The sequence below is a fragment of the Chlorella variabilis genome (assembly GCF_000147415.1).
Source record: "Chlorella variabilis unplaced genomic scaffold CHLNCscaffold_4, whole genome shotgun sequence".
NCBI lineage: Eukaryota > Viridiplantae > Chlorophyta > Trebouxiophyceae > Chlorellales > Chlorellaceae > Chlorella > Chlorella variabilis.
The window spans coordinates 1,281,495-1,297,780 of record NW_005435084.1 but is presented as its reverse complement, the minus strand read 5'-3'; the positions used below and the strand labels follow the sequence as shown (position 1 = coordinate 1,297,780).

Sequence of the window (16,286 nt, the reverse complement as noted above, 5' to 3'; positions counted from 1 at the left end):
CAACCTGCTGGTGCCTGCTAACACGGTCCTCTCACTCACCTTGCCACGACTCTCAGCGTCTGCTATGCAAGTTAGTTTACAGAAGGCAAATGCTACAGCGGGGTGCTGCTAGTGCTACAGCGGGTGTGCCTCTGCGGGGCTGCTGTCAACTCGTGTGCGGAAGCAGGCAGGCAGCGCTTCATTGTCAGCAATCAAACAAACATGGGTGGCCCCGCGGAAGGGGGCCGCAGAGGGAAGCAGACAGGGAGAACAGATGGGGCACGGCTGGAGAGCCGTGCCCACATTCATTGGCGAAGCGCCGGCGGACAGCCGCTGAGGCGGCCCGCCGCCTCCTCGCCAGGTGCCGCTGCACCGGCGCTTGCTATGTGCTAGGTCTGAGTCAGGTGCGTGGCTTGGGCAGCGCTGCCAGCTGCAGCTGGCGTCCTCATGCCGTGATGTCCTTGCTGCGCTTGGCGGCGGAGGGCACGCCGGAGCTGTCGGCCTTGCGCTTGCCGCCGCGCCCGCTCTCTGCAGGGAATCAGCAAGGGGAGCCACGCCAGCGAGGTGCGCACGGCATTCAGCCACCCAGGCGAGCCATCCCGCGGCCGCAGCTGCACCCTGCTTGCCTCCATCGCAACAGCCCAGCCCTCCACCACACAGGCCATCCACCACCAACAAGCGCCCACCCCACGCACCCGAGGGCGCCTGGCTGTCGCCGCCGCCGGCCTTCTTGGGGCCGCGCGCCTTCTTGGCTCCCGCCGTCGCGTCGTCCTCCTCGTTCTCCTTCTCAATCAGGCGGATAAGGGTCTCGCAGCGCCGCGACAGCTCCTGAGGCGTGCGGCTCTTGAAGAACCAGTCGAAGCGGAAGCGCCAGTGGTTGCGGATCTCCGCCTTGAGCTCGTCCCACGCGCCATACCCCAGCTTGTGCATCATGCACACCTGCGGGGGGTGGGTCCGGTGTGCATGTGTGTGCGTGGCTGGGTTGGGGGTGGTGAGGACACGCGTGCATGTGTCGCATGGCAGCGTGGCGCGAGCATCCACCAATGCCACACGGAGCAAGCAGAGGCAGCAGTGCGTGGCGGCATCCCGCCACCCACCAGGAAGCGGTCCTCCTCTTCGGTGTACGCCTTGCCCTTGGCGGGACCGTACTGGATCTTGAGCTCCTGCACCAGGTTGGAGCAAGCAGCGGAGCGTGTGCATGCATTGAGTGAGCAGCAGGGCGGGCTATGGCAGGCACAGCCCTGCGTCCACAGCACACCGCAGCGCAGGCCTGCCGCACCTGCCACGGGTTCTTGTACTTCTCCAGCTTGGTGGCGATGGCCTGCATGATGTCCTGCTGCCGCTGGATGCGCTGCTCGCCGCGCTCAATGTTCTTGATGTACTGCGGGCGGTACATGGTGCACATCGCGGTACAAGTCAGGGAAAACGAGTTTCCCGGCGCACCGCTTGGAGCAACCGCCAGCAAGCGGCGACCGCCAGCGGCAGGCGCAGTTCCCAGCCCCATGTGCCGCCAGCAGCTGAGTCGCAGGCGCCAGCTCAGCAGCTACCCACCCACCTTCTCGTGGTCGTTGATCTCGGTGTACCGCTCCCAAAACACCTTGGCATACGCGCGCACCTGCGCAAGGGGCGGGAAGGAAATGCGTCATGCGTGTGAGTTCGGGGGGTGACGGGGCGGGTTAGGGGACAGCAGCAGCGGGCGGCCCGTCGCTGCTCCATGCCCCTGCCCACCCCCAACTGTGCTTTGCCACAGCCCCAGCCGTACCCCACACCAGCACACACACACACGCGGCCCCGCACCTCCTCCTCGCTCTTGGTCTCGATGTCTCGCGCGATGTCTGCCAGGCTGGCGCGCCCGTACTTCTCGCAGGCGCGCACAAAGGCATTGAAGTCGCGGCGCATCCAGTTGGAGAAGCCCTCCCCCAGCAGCGCGTCGCGCTCTGGCAGAGGTAGGGAGGCAGGGAGGGTAGGAAGGGAGGGAGGGCATCGTGAGGCGGGAGGGACGCAGGATATGGCAAGGCAGGCGCAGGAGTGTGGGCCTTTCTTCGCTGTTTTCTTGGCCTCCTCCTTCCACATCTCCTTGCCACCACCACCCAGTGCACCAGCGCTGCCCCGCACCCGCCAACTCCTCCTCCGACAGCGGCTGCGGGTCGTCCTCCTTGGGCGCCATCTCCGCCGCAATGGTCTCGTCGCTGGCGCCCTGCTTGCGCATGGTGTCCTCGCGCTGCGGGCAAGGGGGCGCAGGCAGCGTGGGGGCGCCGGTGGCATGCTGCTGGCGGACACGCAACCTCACCCAGCACTCCCTCTCAGCAGAAGAAACGCGATGGCCTATCATCCACAGCGAGCAGGAAGGCGCCGCCCGATGCCAGGCATCCAGCGCTTCAGTCAGCGGACCCTGCCCTTGGCTGCCTGGGCTGCCCCGCCCGCCCTCTCACCTGCGCCTGCGCATGCTTGTGCACCTCATATGTGTTGTCCTTCTCGTACAGCTCGGTGAGGCGGGCGACGTTGAAGAACTGGAAGTCCTGCGGTACACATGGGGCGGTACAGGACGGGGGTCGGGCGAGAGCCGATGAGGAAAGCCCAGCAGCCAGCCAGGCGCTCCCTCTGATCATCCACCGCGCCCCAGGCACGCCCCCAGCTTGAACATCCCTGCCTGCCCATCCCGCCAGCGCGGCGGCGTGCCTGCAGTGCGGGCATCTTTGGCAGCTTGGGCCCCGTGTTGCGCGGCCCGTACTCCCGCTTCTGCAGCGCCATGCGGTAGAACTCGTTCTCTGCGTAGCTGGCCACGCGCTTGCGCTCGCGCTTGGGCGGATCCACCCAGTTGGCGCCTGCGCCAGGGAGCGTGTGGGCAGGCGGGAGGGGAGGGGAGCGCAGTGAGGGGAGGGGCAGGGCTTCGGATTTCAAACAGGGGTGGAGTGCGAGAGGACGGCGGCCCTTCAGTAAATGTGAGAAGCGGAAAGGGGGGAGAGGAGCACAGTGGGGCCGGGTGGGCAGGGGAGCGCGTGCGAGCGCAGCGCCGGCGCCGCCCACCCATCAGCGCCTTGAGCTGCTCAATCTTGGCCAGGTCGGCGTCGCCATCCTCCGCCCCCTCCTTGTCCTCGGCAAACTCGTAGGCTGCAGGCGCAGGGGGGAAGGGGAGGCAGGTGGGGCAGGGGCAGGCAGGCAGGAGCAGGCAGGCAGGCAAAGCGGCGCGCGCACCTCACAGGCGCCCCCACGGCGCGCCCCGCCCAGCCCAGCCCCACGTGCTGCCCAGCCCAGCAGCGCGCCAAACCCGGCGCCCGCCCCCAGGGCGATGCAGCCAACAGGCATCGGCGGCGGCAGCGGCGGCGGCGGCAGCCCCGGGCCTGCTTTCTTTCCCCCCACCCACCCGAGATGCCTCCATCCATGGTGAACTTCATGGCATCGTTGGAGAAGTTCTGCAGCTTGTCGTTCAGCTCCTTGGTGGCGGCCTCGCCCTATAGGGCAGGGGAGGGGGCGCATGCGCGCGTATGTGTCTATGTGTGGCATGCGTGTGGCATCAGCCGGCTGTGGCACGTGTGCCCCGGCACACACGCAGGCTGGCAGCGCAGCACGCCGGCCGGCCAGCAGCGAGGGCGCAGCCACGCGTGCGCGGCAGGGAGGCGGGCGGGCCGCCACCACCCTCACCTTGGCGATCAGCGCATCCACGTCCTCATCTGTGATGTTGGCGGCCTCTGAGGAGAAGACGCGCTCGGCGCCGTACCGCACCTGCGCGCCGCAGGCGGGGGGTGCAGGGCCGCGGTGAGGAGGCGAGGCACCAGGCCGCCGGCGCAGCGCCGGCCAGCAGCGGCGAGGGCGGGCGGGGCGTGGAGGCCCAGCAGCATCGCAGCTCCAGCCCCCAGCCAATGGCAATGCCCCCAGCCAGCCGCCAGCCAGCGGCGAAGCCCCAGCCAGCCGCCAGCGGAGCCGCCAGCCACAGGCAGGCAGCCCACCATGCTGAGCAGGTCCTCTTTGTTCACGCTCTTGGTGTTCTCCACCAGGCGGCCCTGCTGGATTACCAGCGCATCCAGGCGCAGCTTCTTGTACGCCTTCTCAATCACCTGCGGGTGGCGGCGGCGGCGGCGGCGGCGGCGGCGGCGGTTGGTGGGAGGGGCATGCCACAGATGAACAGGAGGGGGGCATCCCAATGCGCGCGAGGGCAGGGCAGCGCCGCGGGATGGGCCCGGCAACTAGCTTGGCGAGCGGGTAGAAGCGGGAGGGCGGTGGTGCAGGGCAGGCTTGCAGCCGCCAACACATGCTGCGGTGCACCAGCACCACGCCCGTGCCCCGCAGCTGCCGGCACTCGCCTTCTCCTCGATGGAGTGGTCTGTGCAGAAGCGGAACACCTGCACCTCCTTCTTCTGCCCAATGCGGTGCGCCCGGTCCATGGCCTGCAGGTCCATCTGCGGGTTCCAGTCTGCAGCGGGGGGGCGGAGGAGGCGAGGGGCGGGGCAGGGGCACGCAGGCGTCAGAGAGAGCGGCAGCGTCGGTGCAGCCTCCGGCTGCGCAGGCGGCGGCCGGGCAGCGGGGCAACCCACATCAGCGGCTTGGCGCGCGGATCGCCGCAGCTGCGACTCTCCACCCGGTTCTGCAGCCAGCCAGCCAGCCAGCCAGCCCAGCCAGCCCAGGCCAGGCACCCAGGCCGGGGGCACCCACCCGAGTCGTACAGAATGACGATGTCTGCAGTGTACAGGTTGATGCCCAGGCCGCCGGCGCGGGTGGACAGCAGGAAGACAAACTTGTCGCTGCCGTCCTGCGGGGCGGGCGCAAGAGGAGCAGGCGCGTGGTTGGGGGGCATGGTTCGGGGAGCGGCATGGAGCCAGGGGTGCGGCTCGATCCAGGCGGCAAACACAGCGCCGAAGCCGAGGCCGCCAGGGGTCACACCCTGACCGCCACCTGCCCACACACACGTCGCCGCAGCCCCACATATCCACCCTGCCACCACTCGCCTTGTTGTAGTCATCGATCTGCGACTCCCGGTCCTCCCCGCTGGTGTTACCGTCGATGCGGCAGTAGCCGTACTGGCGGTACAGGCAGTAATCCTCCAGGATGTCGATCATACGCGTCATCTGCGAGAAGATGAGCACGCGCGAGCCGCGGCTCTGCAGCTTGGGCAGCAGCTTGTCCAGCAGCACCATCTTGCCTGCGGCAGGGGCGGGGCGGTTGGTGGTGGTGGTGGGTGGGTGGGGCAAGAGGACATGGGCGAGTGGATTGATTGTGTGGTGAGAGGGCACACATGGCTGGGTTGCCTGGCTTCTGGCCCCCTGGCCATGCCGCGCGCAAGGGCCCCACCCCCCGCTCACCCGCATTCTCGACCAGATGGTCCCCTGTGAGGTAGGGCGGGCCCGGCTCCGCGCCCTGGAACAGGTAACTGCAGGAGATGTGGCGGGAGGAGGGAGCAGGGGCTGGTTTAGAGGACCCTACTGATGATCACAGCTGAACGGAAGCGAGGCAGGGCCCGCAAACCAGCAGCGACACCCCCCCCTCGAGGTCCCAGCAGCGTCTCCCGGTGGCAGCAGCGGGCGGGCGCGGCGGCTCACGGGTGGTTGCAGCACTTGCGCAGCTGCATGACGATGTTGAGCAGGCGGGAGCGGTCGGCGCCGCCCGTCACCGCATCCATGTCCTTTTGCAGCAGGGCCGCATAGTACTTGCGCTGCAGGTGGGGTGGGGGTGGGGTGGGGGTGTTCAGGCGTGAGGGCAGATGAGTGTAGACTGATGGGTGATGGCGCGGGAAACAGGTGCGAGGGCTGTGAGGAGAGGAGCAGTAGGTGTGGAAGCACAGCCCTCCCGCATCTCCCCACCTGCATCTCGCTCATGCCAATCTTGAGGATGGTTTCCTTCTTGGGCGGCAGGCTCTTCTCCACGTCGCTCTTCAGGCGGCGCAGCAGGAAGGGGCGCAGCACCTTGTGCAGCTGCTGCACCACCTCCGCCTCCCCCTCCTTGCTGTCGCCCATCTGGAACCACTCGTCAAACTTCTCGGCTGCACGCAGGGGCGGGAAGGTGGTGGTGGTGGTGGTGGTGTGGATTGGTGTGGTGGTGGTGGTGGTTGCTGGGGGAGGGTGGATCAGAGGAAGCGACAATGCAGGGCAGAGCGCACACACGACACAGGCGCCCAAGGCGGCAGGGTGAGCACAGCGGTGACCGGCGCCTGCCCTGCCAGCGGCCGGCCCGGCTGCCCGCCCACCTGAGGAGAAGACCTCTGGAAGCAGGAAGTTGAGCAGCGCCCACAGCTCGTGCAGGTTGTTCTGCAGCGGCGTGCCAGTGATGAGCATGCGGTAGTTGGTCTTCAGCAGGCGCACCACCTGCGATGGGAAGGGAGGTAGGCACGGCACATGTCAGCAGGGCGGAGACCCCGGCCGCGGGCCTAGGTGCAAGGTGGGCGGATGCAACCGCAGGCTGGAGGCTGGAGGGTTGGGGAATTGGTTTGAGAGCGCTGCGCCGGCGCCCGCACCTGGGACAGGCGCGAGTTCTCGTTCTTGATGCGGTGCGCCTCGTCGATGATGATGTACCGCCAGTGGAACTTGCGCCAGTGGTTCTTTTCCTGCAGGCAGGCAGGAAGGCGGTGGCGGCAGCCGGCTAAAATCAATGCCCGGCGAGGCGAGACGTTGCCGCGACCTGCTGGCTGGTGCCACCGTGTGTCCTGACGCATCGCTGTCCCTGGACCGCCTCTCCCTCCCTCCCTCCCACACTGCCCCATCTCAGGTTTTTCTCTCCCCCCCACCTTGATGACCATCTCGTAGGAGGTGACCACCACGTCAAACTTGCCGGGCTGGCAGATGCCGTTCTTCTGGTTCTCCTGCAGGCAGCACACGCGCAGCGCGGCGCGGAGAGGGCGGCGAGGGAGGGTGACGAGTGGGCGTTGTCGATGGGTGGGGCAGGCAGGAGCAGGCGGCTGCTCCCACGGCAGGCGAGTCCAGGCGCCCCTCCCTTGGCTGCCAAGGCCAAGAAGCACTGCTGCCCGCTGGCTCTCCCTGCACCCACCCCCTTACCACCCACCCCCACGTGCCGCCACACAGCCCCGCGCCACCCACCCGCTCCTCCCTGTTGCCGTGGAACTTGACCGCCTTGATGACGGGGCACCAGCGCTTGAACTCGTTGAGCCAGTTGTGCAGCGTGGACTTGGGCACGATGACCATGTGGGGCCCAGTGATGCCGCGGAACTCGCGCAGGTAGCCCAGCAGGGATATGGTCTGCAGCGTCTTGCCCAGGCCCTGCGGGGGGTGGAGGCAGGAGGGAGGGGGGAGCGGAAGCAGGGGTGAAGGGCAGCGTGGGAGCGGGGTGAAGGGTCGCCGCTAGTGCCTGCCAAGGCAATCGCCTCTGCCACAGCCAGGCACAGCTGGGTCCCGTGCCTGTACCCCTCACCACCAGTACTCAGCACTGCCACCACCAACACACGACCACACCCAGCCACCAGGCCCAACCCTCACCATCTCGTCTGCCAGGATGCCGTTGATGCCGTTGTCGTACAGGTGGATGAGCCAGTTGAGGCCCTGCAGCTGGTACTCGCGCATCTTTCCTCCCGAGATCACGCTGGGCTGCACCTGCAGGCGGTGCCCCGCCCCCTCGCCGCCGCCCTCCTCGTCGCGCAGCAGCTCCTCATCCTCCTGCTCCTCGGTGTACCCGGCCGCGTGGCGGCCCCGCTTCTTCTTCTTCTCCTCGCCCGCGGCCGCCTTGGGCGCAAAGTGCTGGAACACCTCCGCCTGCTTGAGCAGGAACTGCAGGCGCCTGCGGCCGCGCTCCGCCTGCAGCACAGCAAAGTCGGAGAGGTGGTGCGGTGAGGACGGGCACGAGGGAATGACGTGGGGGGCGGTTGGCGGCGGGCTGCAGGAGCAACCGAGCGGCAACCGTTCCAGTGTGTGCCCAGTGCAGCTCTCCCCTTGGAGTGCCCGCTGCCGGCCAATCTGCGTGCTGCCATCAGGGATACACAGAACCGCTGCGTGGGGGGCCACAGACCTCGCCCTTGGCGGCGTCAGTGTTCTGCGTCGTCCGCATCACCTCCAGCTGCTCCCGCCGCAGCTTGTCCTGCGCCTTGAGGCGCTCCCGCTCCTTCCGCGCAATCTCGCGCGCCATGGCGGACTCCAGCTCCTGCAGGTGCGGCGGCAGAGTGAGAGCGCGGCAGCAGCAGCAGGAGGGAGCCCATGGCTGCTGCACCCCCAGCACAGCACTTGGCAAGCCCCCAGCGCCCCGATTTAAACGTCTGGGGAGATTCCCACCTCCTCGGGCGCCTCCTCCTCCGTGTCATACTCCTCCGTGGGCTCCTCATCGCCCAGCTCAGTGCTGGCCTCCTGATCGGCCTCAACGAAGTCTTCGTCGGGTGCAAAGCCCTCGCTATCAGACCCAGACATCGCCTGGTCCTTGTCCTGGGCAGACATGGCTGGCCGGGTTGATGGCTGTGTGAGACGCCTGCTCCCAACGCCGCCTGCTGGCCCCGTGCGCTGCCCTACAGGCCTCAACCAATTGGTGCACCTTGTGGGCGAATGCTGGAGCGTCGCAGAGCGCGGGAAGGGGTGGACAGGGCCTGTACTGCCTGCCGTGATGGCTTTAAATAGAAGGCCCACGTTTGGCGCCCCTTCATGCGTTTCCTCGTCACTGGGATTGCCCCGACGCTGCCACACGCCGCGCAGGTATCAGCTTCCTCTGTCAAGGCCAGTCAAAATGCGCCTGAGGCCCTCTACCTTCCCAGCACACCCTAGGCACTGCTGCCACTCTTAGGTTGGGCTGGACGTCCAGCGCCGGCAGCCGGGCTGCACAGCCTGCCCGCTCTAGATTATGGCGGCGACAGCGCCGCTGCCGGTGCCTATCGCGGACGGCACAGTTCGCGACAGATATGGCTTCCCGGTGGGTTGCATGCACAGCTGTGCTGTTAAGAGTTGACAGAGCATATATGTGAGCCATCCGCTGCCACGATGGTTGCAGGTGAAGCGTGAGCTGCAGCACCTGTACCTGCACCTTGCGCCGGTACTGGCGGAGGAGGAGGCGGAGAGGTGCGAGCGGTGGGATGAATACCTGAAGGAGCTGCGCCAGCTGGTGCCCAGGTGGGTCTGTGGGTCAGGCAGGTGGCAAGGCCATGGGCTTCCTTCCATCCTGCTTGCAGCGCTCCACCACCGTCTTGGAACCAACCCGCTCCCCTGCCTGCCTGTGCAGCGTGGAGGGCGAGGGCGAGGTGGAGCTGCTGCGTGGGGTGCTGTCGCACCTGGATCCCAGCACCAGCGAGGGCGAGCCCCCCGCGCAGGCCGCGGCGCTGCTGCAGCGCCTCAGCAGCCTGGTGCAGGCGGGGCTGCCCATGTCGAAGCGCGGGGCGCTCTGGTGCCTCTTCCTCAACGTCGACGCCAAGCGGCGGGAGGGCGAGTATCAGCGGCTGGTGGCAGAGGTGGAAGCCATCGAGGCGGCCTGCAGCGCCGACGCCAGCGGCGGTGCAGCTAGGGGCGACAAGGATCATCATCATCATCAGCAGCAGCAGCGGGTGGTCAGCGTGGTGGCGGATGCGAGCAGCGGCGCGGCCGAGGCGCAGTACCAGCACTACCGCCACCTCCAGCACAACTTCCACGCGGTGGTCGACGTCTTCTCTATCGTCCAGCTGGATGCTGACGAGTCGCCACGCTGCACGCCCGCCAAGCCAGCCGGCAGCGGCGCAGGGGCCCGCAACTCCCCCAGCCCACAACCGGCAGCGGCAGCGCAGCCTGCGGCGGCAGCCGTCGCGCCAGAAGCTGACGAGCGCTCGCCAGTGGCCACGCCGGCGTCCACGCTGCACATTCCCCATGCTTGCAGCACGCCCAGCAGCAGCAGCGGCTGCGAGGGCGACCTCGTGCCAGACGCTGCGGCGGCACGCTGGCGCCAGCAGGAGTACCTGTCGCAGATTGACAAGGACCTGCACCGCACGTTCCCGGGCCACCCGTGCATGGACCTGGGGGGCCGCGCCGCGCTGCGCCGCATCCTGTCGGCGTACGGGCAGCGCAACCCTGCTGTGGGGTACTGCCAGGGGCTGAACTTTCTGGGGGCCACCTTCCTGCTGCTGCTGCCCGAGGAGGAGGCCTTCTGGTGCCTGGCGGCGCTGGTGGAGGACCTGCTGGGCACAGCCTACTTTGATGAGCGCATGGCGGCGCCGCAGGTGGGGCTGGGGGCCGGGTTGGTGTGTGTGGGGGAGGCTTGGTGGCAACAACGCCGTCAGTCGCTGCCATCGGGTTGAGTATCGTCTTGTGGTGTGCTGTGCCTGTGCAGGTGGATGTGCTGGTGTACGGCCACCTCCTGCAGGGCCGCTTCCCCACGCTGTGGCGCCACCTGGCTGCGCTGGAGGTGGACGCCGCCTCCGTCACCCTCCACTGGTTCCTCCTCTGCTTCCTCAACTCCCTGCCCCTGGACAGCGCGCTGCGGGGTGAGGCCGGGCCAGTGCCTGCTCGCCTGCTGGAAGCCATGGATGCAGGCTGCCTGCCTGCCAGACGCCTGCACTCATGTGTACCATGCCTGCTGCCTCCCCACCTGCTGCACTCCGCCTTGCCGCAGTGTGGGACCTGCTGTTCTTTGAGCACTCGCCTGTGGTGCTGTTCCGGGTGGCGCTGGCTCTGGTGGAGATTTACGAGCAGGTCAGCACAGGCCCCTGGCGGCCCTGGGTCCCAGCCATTGCGCCCTCGTGCCACAGCCGAAAGCCCCGCCCCGCCCTCGGCCACCCTCGCACCTCGCCGCCGCCGCCGCTGCTGCCCCCTGCAGGCGCTCATGTGCAAGGAGGAGAGCAGTGACGCCTACATGCTCCTCCAGTGGTGCGCCCAGATGACCTTTGACGGCAGCCGCCTGGTGGACACGGCCACCATCGGCTACGCCCACCTGCGCCCCACTGGGCTGGATGCCCTGCGCAGCCGCTACCGCTCGGCGGTGATGGAGAACCTGAGGGTGGGTGCCCCGCCCAAGAATCAACATGCCTGGCTGGATTTGAGCCACAGGCAACCTGCCTGGAAATGCATCGCCCTGGTGGCACAACAGCTGCCTTCAACCGCACTCCGCCGCCTGCCGGGCGCTCGCAGGCCTCCTTCTCCTCAGACGACGACTACAGTCGCTACATGGACAGCCAGGGGTCGTCCCCAGCAGGCGCAGCACCACCGTTTGGGGAGACCTTCCAGCGCGTCAGCTCCGCCGTGCTGGCAGCAGAGGAGGCTGCCCAGCGTGCGGCAGCGGCTGTCGGGGCAGACAGCGGCCACCTGTCGGTGTCGGGAGGCAGCCAGCGCAGCAGCCCTGGTGCCGCCAGCGCCGGCAGCCAGCCTGCCAGCCCGCTGGTGCGCATGCGGCAGGCAGTCAGCGGGTTGACCTCACGCCTGATGCCATCAGCGCTGCCGCCCCTGCTGCCCGCCGGCGCGGTGAATGCCAGCGGGCAGGAGCAGCAGCCGCTGTGCAGGGCAGCGCCGGCTGCGGCGGCACGGCGGTCTTTGCAGCCGGCTGCGGAGCTGCCGCCTGCTGCTGCGGTGGGCGGGAGCAAGGGGAAAGGCCTTCACGTGCGGACCAGCAGCATCGGCGGGGCCAGCCATGCCAGCCCCAGCCCTACCGCCGCCCTGAGCCACTCTGCAGGCACCGGTGCAGCGCTGGGCAGGCATCCCGATGGGAAGCTGCTCACCCCATTCAGCGAATTGGAGCCTCTGGTTGCAGCTGCCCCGCTGCCGGATGGAGCTGTGTCCTGGACGCCGCCGCAGCGCCGGCCGCTTGCGGCTGCCAGCCCCGGCGGCGGCGGCGCGGCGCCCTGGCCAGCCAGCGCTGCGGCAGCGTTCCAGTCCATGCCCGCCACACCCTCTGAGCTGCTGCTGCCGCTGCCACCGCCGTCGGCCACCCACCGCCGTGCCCTGACTGCCGGCGAGCCCCACAGCCGGGCAGGCACCCACAGGCGGCGGCGCCGCCTCACAATCGACCTCCTCAACCTCGCCGACCTGCGCCCAGACCTGGCACAGCCTGGCGTGGCTGCCGCGCTGGCCATCGCCGCCAACCCGTCGCCCAGGGCTGGCGGCCAGGGGTGCGGCAGCGCAGCGCGGCTGCGCCTCAGTGCGGCGGCGGTGCCGCCGCTGGGCGTCGCAGCAGCGTGCGCTGGCGGGGACGCTGCCGATTCGTGTGGTGCTGGCAGCAGCGGCCCTGGTATCGGCGACGCGGGGGAGGATCTGGCCCTGCCCATCCGCACGCTGCACTTTGAGGATGCCGCTGATGGGCTCAGCAGCAGTGATGAGGATGATGCAGGAAGCAGTGGTGAGCGGGTGTGCTGCTCTCCCTTGCTCCGTGCTTTTGCTGGCTTCCCGTGTGGACCACATGGCCCAGCCACTCCTGGCCTGGGTGGCAACAGCGGTCGATATTGATGCCCAGCTTTGCCGATCCGATGCTGCAGGCAATCCGGGCGTGCACCGCACTACCACAGCGCCGCCCTTTGCCCTGCTGGCGGCTGCCCGCCCATCCGCAGCCACGGTTGGCAGGCGAGCAACCGACCCCGTTGAGGCTGCAGGGGTGGCCAGCGACGGCAGCGGCAGCAGCAGCAGCACACCGCCGACGGCGGCGGGAGCGGGGCTGGCGGTCTCTGAAGCATCGCTTGACCACCGCGCCGGCCCAGCGCCTACCCCTGGCGCTGGGATGCAGCTTCCCGCATGCCTGCCTGCCAGCCCCGGCCGCGGCGACCAGCAGGGCCCTGCGCTATCTGCCGTCATCGCCCAGCTGCAGGAGGAGGTGGCGCTGGCGGAGAGCCGGCGGCACGACGCCGAGGTGGCGGCGCAGCAGGCGCAGCAGACGGCGGCCGACTTGCGCCGCCAGCTGGACAAGGTGCAGCGCCAGGTGGCCGCCAAGCGGGCGCTGCTGGCGGAGCTGGAGGCGCGGCTGGAGGCCACCACCGAGGCGGAGGGCGAGGCTGCGGCCCGGCAGATGGCGGCGGAGGCGGAAGAGGCGCGGCTGGAGCGGCAGCGCCGCCAGCTGGGCGCAGCAGACACCCTCATCCAGCGGCTGATGGATGCAGTCGGCGCCGCCACGGGGCGCCGCGCCACCGCATCTTCCGCCACCAGCAGCGGCATGTCGGTCGGCAGCGGCGCCGGCTCTACCAGCAGCAGAGGGGCCGACGCCGCGAGCGCTGCCAGCAGCCAGCCGCCAGCCAGCCCGCAGTCGTCTTGCGGCAGCAAGTGCAGCGCTCCGCCCAGGGCAGGCAGCCCTCTGTCCCTCTCCTGAGCTTGTTCGTAACCCTTAACTTCGTATCCAGTTTTGCGTGTGCCCAGATTGCCGGCACCCCCGCCCTGTCATTCTACCTTTGCGCTTTAGGTGATTCTGTTTACATTGAAGACTGCAGATACTGACTTTGTTACAGCTCCAACACTTGCCTACTCGTAGCCCTGTAAAACCGGAACGTGACTGCCAGTTGCCTACAACACGAGCGGCTGCTGCTGCGGCAAGCGCTGAGGCGATGCGACCGCCGCCGCTGCCCGCCGCTGCTGCTGCTGCGCTGCTGCCGCCGGCCCTTCCAACGGCTCCACGCTGATGAAGCGTCGCTTGGTGCGGGGGTTGCGGCTGAACTGGACGTGCCCCTCGATCAGCGAATAGATGGTGTGGTCGCGGCCCTGCCGGGGCATGGGGCAGGAGGTGCGGGGGTGAGCGCCAGCCAGCAGCGGCAGGCCTGGTGATGGGGTGGGCAGTGCAAGCTGTGCACATCAGCAATGGGCGTGCAAGGCGGGCAGAGGGGCCTGCGCACCATGCCCACGTTGTCTCCCGGATGGAACTCGGTGCCGCGCTGCCGCATGATGATGTTGCCGGGGATGCACCGCTGCCCGCCAAACAGCTTGACGCCCAGGTACTTGGGGTTGGAGTCCTTGGTGTTCTGCGTGGAGCCGCCCTGCTTCTTGGAGGCAAAGCGCAGCTGCTGCCGCTGCGCGCCCGCTGCCGCCGCCGCAGGGGCCGCACCGCCGCCGCTGCACTCGGCTGCCGCGGCGCACCCCGCTGCAGCGGCAAACGTGGGGCATGCAAGGGAGTCGGGTGTGAGCACCCTTGCAGCGCAAGAGCAGCTCTGCAGCGGGCGTTGACAGCAGGGGCTCAGACTCACCCTCAGCGTCGCGGACGGCTGCCAGTTGTTGGCAGCTCCTGCCCACGTGCCTCCATGCTGCTGTCAGGCGCTGCATTGGAAGGGTTTGCCCACTGGTATTGGCGGCAGGTGGCTGGTCGAGCTCTGGCGACACTTCTTGGCGTGGAGGAAGAAGCAGGATGCAGGGATGTCCATCCTGTGCGATCGAGCGTGCTGAGTGCATTTCCTGCTGACCTGGCTAAATTGTTTCCATTCCTGCCTTGGATGCATCCAGCTTCCATTCTCAATCGCATCCACTGAAGAAGTCAATTTGCACTTGCTATCAGTCTGCACGATGGCTGCGGCGCACTGGCGGCAGGAATTGTTCTGCAAGTCCACACAGCGCGCCAGGGAGCTGATTCCCTTCCTCCTGGAGCAGCACAGGATCTGCGGGCTGAACATGCCAAACAAGGCGAGGCACTGGCCCATGGCAGCGGTCGGCGGGCGGTGGTGCGGTCGGCGGTGTGCCGGTGTCAACTGGTCTTGCTTGCTGCCTGTTTTGGCCCTGGTCTGTCGCCAATCTTGCTGATGCAAAAGTTGTGCCATCGCAAGCGAGCTTCGTCGAACCTTTCAAATGCCCCCCCCCCCCCCCCCCTTGAATGTTTTTGGGCGGTGCCCACCTCCTCGTGCGCCTCTTCCTCTGCTCCCCAAACTCCTCCCTGAAAGCATGACATCAAAAGACAGCCGCCGCCTTCCCATCATGCGTGCCTGCAGGCCCGGGGGGAGCTGCCGGGGCTGCTGGAGCGCGCCCGCCTGCTGAGCTCGGCGCTGCCGCACGCCGACATCTGCTGCCACTTCTCCATCAGCCACAACTACTCGGGGTCGGCAGCCGCCGGCTTTGCGGCGCTGACCAACTTCTGCCGGCAGCTGGCCGGCATCCAGGGGTGCAGCCTGCTGCTGGTCAGCGGCGGCGGGCGGCGCAAGCAGCTGGACTCGCTTCGGGTGGGTGGGCGGGGCCGCCTGCCAGCCTGCACCTCATGCCTCCATCCAGCGGCAAGGCTGTTTGCTGTTCTACCCTAAGCAGTGGCTCGCCAGCCTGTCCTATGCTGGCATGGCTGCTGCCGACCCTCGTCTTGGAACAACCCGGCTTGCAGGCACTGGAGCTGGCGGCTGCTAGCCCGGACTGGCAGGAGCTGCGGCTGCCCGTGGCGGTTGCCTTCAACCCGTACTTCCCAGATGCCGGGCGGCAGCAGGAGGAGCGGCGCCGCCTGCGCCGCAAGCTGATGGCCGGCAGGGGCCGGGTGGCTGCTGTGTACCTGCAGGTGGGTGTGTGGTGCATGTGATGTGGCATGCTGCACAAGAGACAATGCACCATAAGGTTGTGGGTGCGTTTGCTCACACGTGCAGGCAGGCAGCGACGTGCACCGCCTAAGAAAAGGGCTGCATCACCTGCGGCAGCTGCTGGCAGAGCTGGAGCAGCTAAACGCTGCCAGCCAAGAGCCTGGCACAGAGGCAGGGGCGCCTCCGCAGCAGCCGGCTAGCAGGCCCGCCAAGCGGCAGCGGCAACAGCAGGCAGGGAGCTCAACAGCAGCGCAATCAGCCCCACTCAGCAACCATCAAGGGCCCAGCACAGGTACAAAGATAGCCAGGACGCAGGAGCAGCGCATCCAAGTGTTTGGCTCGGTGCTGGTGCCGAGCCGCAAGCTGCTGGCAAACATGAAGTTCCGCCCGTGGGGAGGCGTATTCCTCAGGCAAGCAGGCCCGTCTGTGGTACATCAGTCGCATGTAATGTCCCCCGTACTGGCCCAGATCAGCCGGTCATTCTGACAGCCGGCTGGTTGTCTCCCTTTTTTTGTCATGCAGCCCGCAGTACCTGAGCGGCGTCCAGCAGGCAGAGGCGATCACCCGACAGGTACTGCAGGTATATGCCGAGTACTCGGTGACACCGCTGGTGGAGACGGAGGTGACGAGCGAGGCGCAGGCGGCCCATGTACAAGAGCTGCTATAGGAGGCGCTGCCAGGCTGGCTGGCTGGCATAGCTAGTTGCTCGGCGCTGCCTGGCGCCGCCACGCCGGCTCGACATCTGCCCTGTGCTGTAAGTTACACCTCAAACGATCATGCTGGGAGCTTGCGTCAATCAAAACGCTGGTGAAATCGAGATACAGGCGCGCAAACGGGGTACAGGGCACGGACTTCAAAAATGCGTAATGGCGGGAGGGGCTGCAAGGGGCCATAACATAACGGCTCCAAAGCAAAAAATGCAGCATCCACAGATGTGTGGATGCTGTGGATGAAAAGGGCTGAGTACTGCTCGCAA

At 67.7% G+C, this 16,286-nt stretch overlaps 4 protein-coding genes across 4 annotated transcripts; 2 read left to right on the top strand and 2 right to left on the bottom strand.

Annotated features, from left to right (window-relative positions):
- Positions 1 to 61: 61 nt before the first annotated feature.
- Positions 62 to 8,043, bottom strand: CHLNCDRAFT_34395 (hypothetical protein; the record flags this gene model as incomplete). The annotated part of the gene is made up of 26 exons (XM_005850044.1): positions 62 to 507; positions 675 to 918; positions 1,077 to 1,142; positions 1,259 to 1,360; positions 1,535 to 1,594; positions 1,777 to 1,916; positions 2,095 to 2,200; positions 2,412 to 2,498; positions 2,659 to 2,804; positions 3,007 to 3,090; positions 3,344 to 3,431; positions 3,622 to 3,702; positions 3,927 to 4,034; positions 4,227 to 4,231; positions 4,277 to 4,390; positions 4,630 to 4,711; positions 4,908 to 5,116; positions 5,277 to 5,344; positions 5,514 to 5,626; positions 5,775 to 5,953; positions 6,158 to 6,275; positions 6,425 to 6,514; positions 6,695 to 6,769; positions 7,005 to 7,184; positions 7,401 to 7,715; positions 7,927 to 8,043. 26 exons carry the CDS (start codon positions 8,041 to 8,043, stop codon positions 425 to 427), a joined length of 3,060 nt encoding a protein of 1,019 aa, XP_005850106.1. The 3' UTR covers positions 62 to 424.
- A 1,771-nt stretch (positions 8,044 to 9,814) lies between these two features.
- Positions 9,815 to 10,344, top strand: CHLNCDRAFT_12890 (hypothetical protein; the record flags this gene model as incomplete). Its single annotated transcript, XM_005850289.1, has 2 exons — positions 9,815 to 10,081; positions 10,192 to 10,344. Coding segments are annotated over 2 exons (420 nt in total), but the record flags the coding sequence as incomplete, so codon positions are not given.
- Positions 10,345 to 13,337: 2,993 nt separating this feature from the next.
- On the bottom strand, positions 13,338 to 14,067 carry CHLNCDRAFT_142177 (hypothetical protein; the record flags this gene model as incomplete). The annotated part of the gene is made up of 3 exons (XM_005850043.1): positions 13,338 to 13,532; positions 13,664 to 13,908; positions 14,058 to 14,067. 3 exons carry the CDS (start codon positions 14,065 to 14,067, stop codon positions 13,338 to 13,340), a joined length of 450 nt encoding a protein of 149 aa, XP_005850105.1.
- Positions 14,068 to 14,289: 222 nt separating this feature from the next.
- CHLNCDRAFT_57081 (hypothetical protein) lies at positions 14,290 to 15,977 on the top strand (the record flags this gene model as incomplete). Its single annotated transcript, XM_005850288.1, has 5 exons — positions 14,290 to 14,441; positions 14,744 to 14,971; positions 15,124 to 15,291; positions 15,377 to 15,786; positions 15,833 to 15,977. The coding sequence occupies exons 1-5, from the start codon at positions 14,325 to 14,327 to the stop codon at positions 15,975 to 15,977; spliced, it is 1,068 nt and encodes a 355-aa protein (XP_005850350.1). The 5' UTR covers positions 14,290 to 14,324.
- Positions 15,978 to 16,286: the final 309 nt, after the last annotated feature.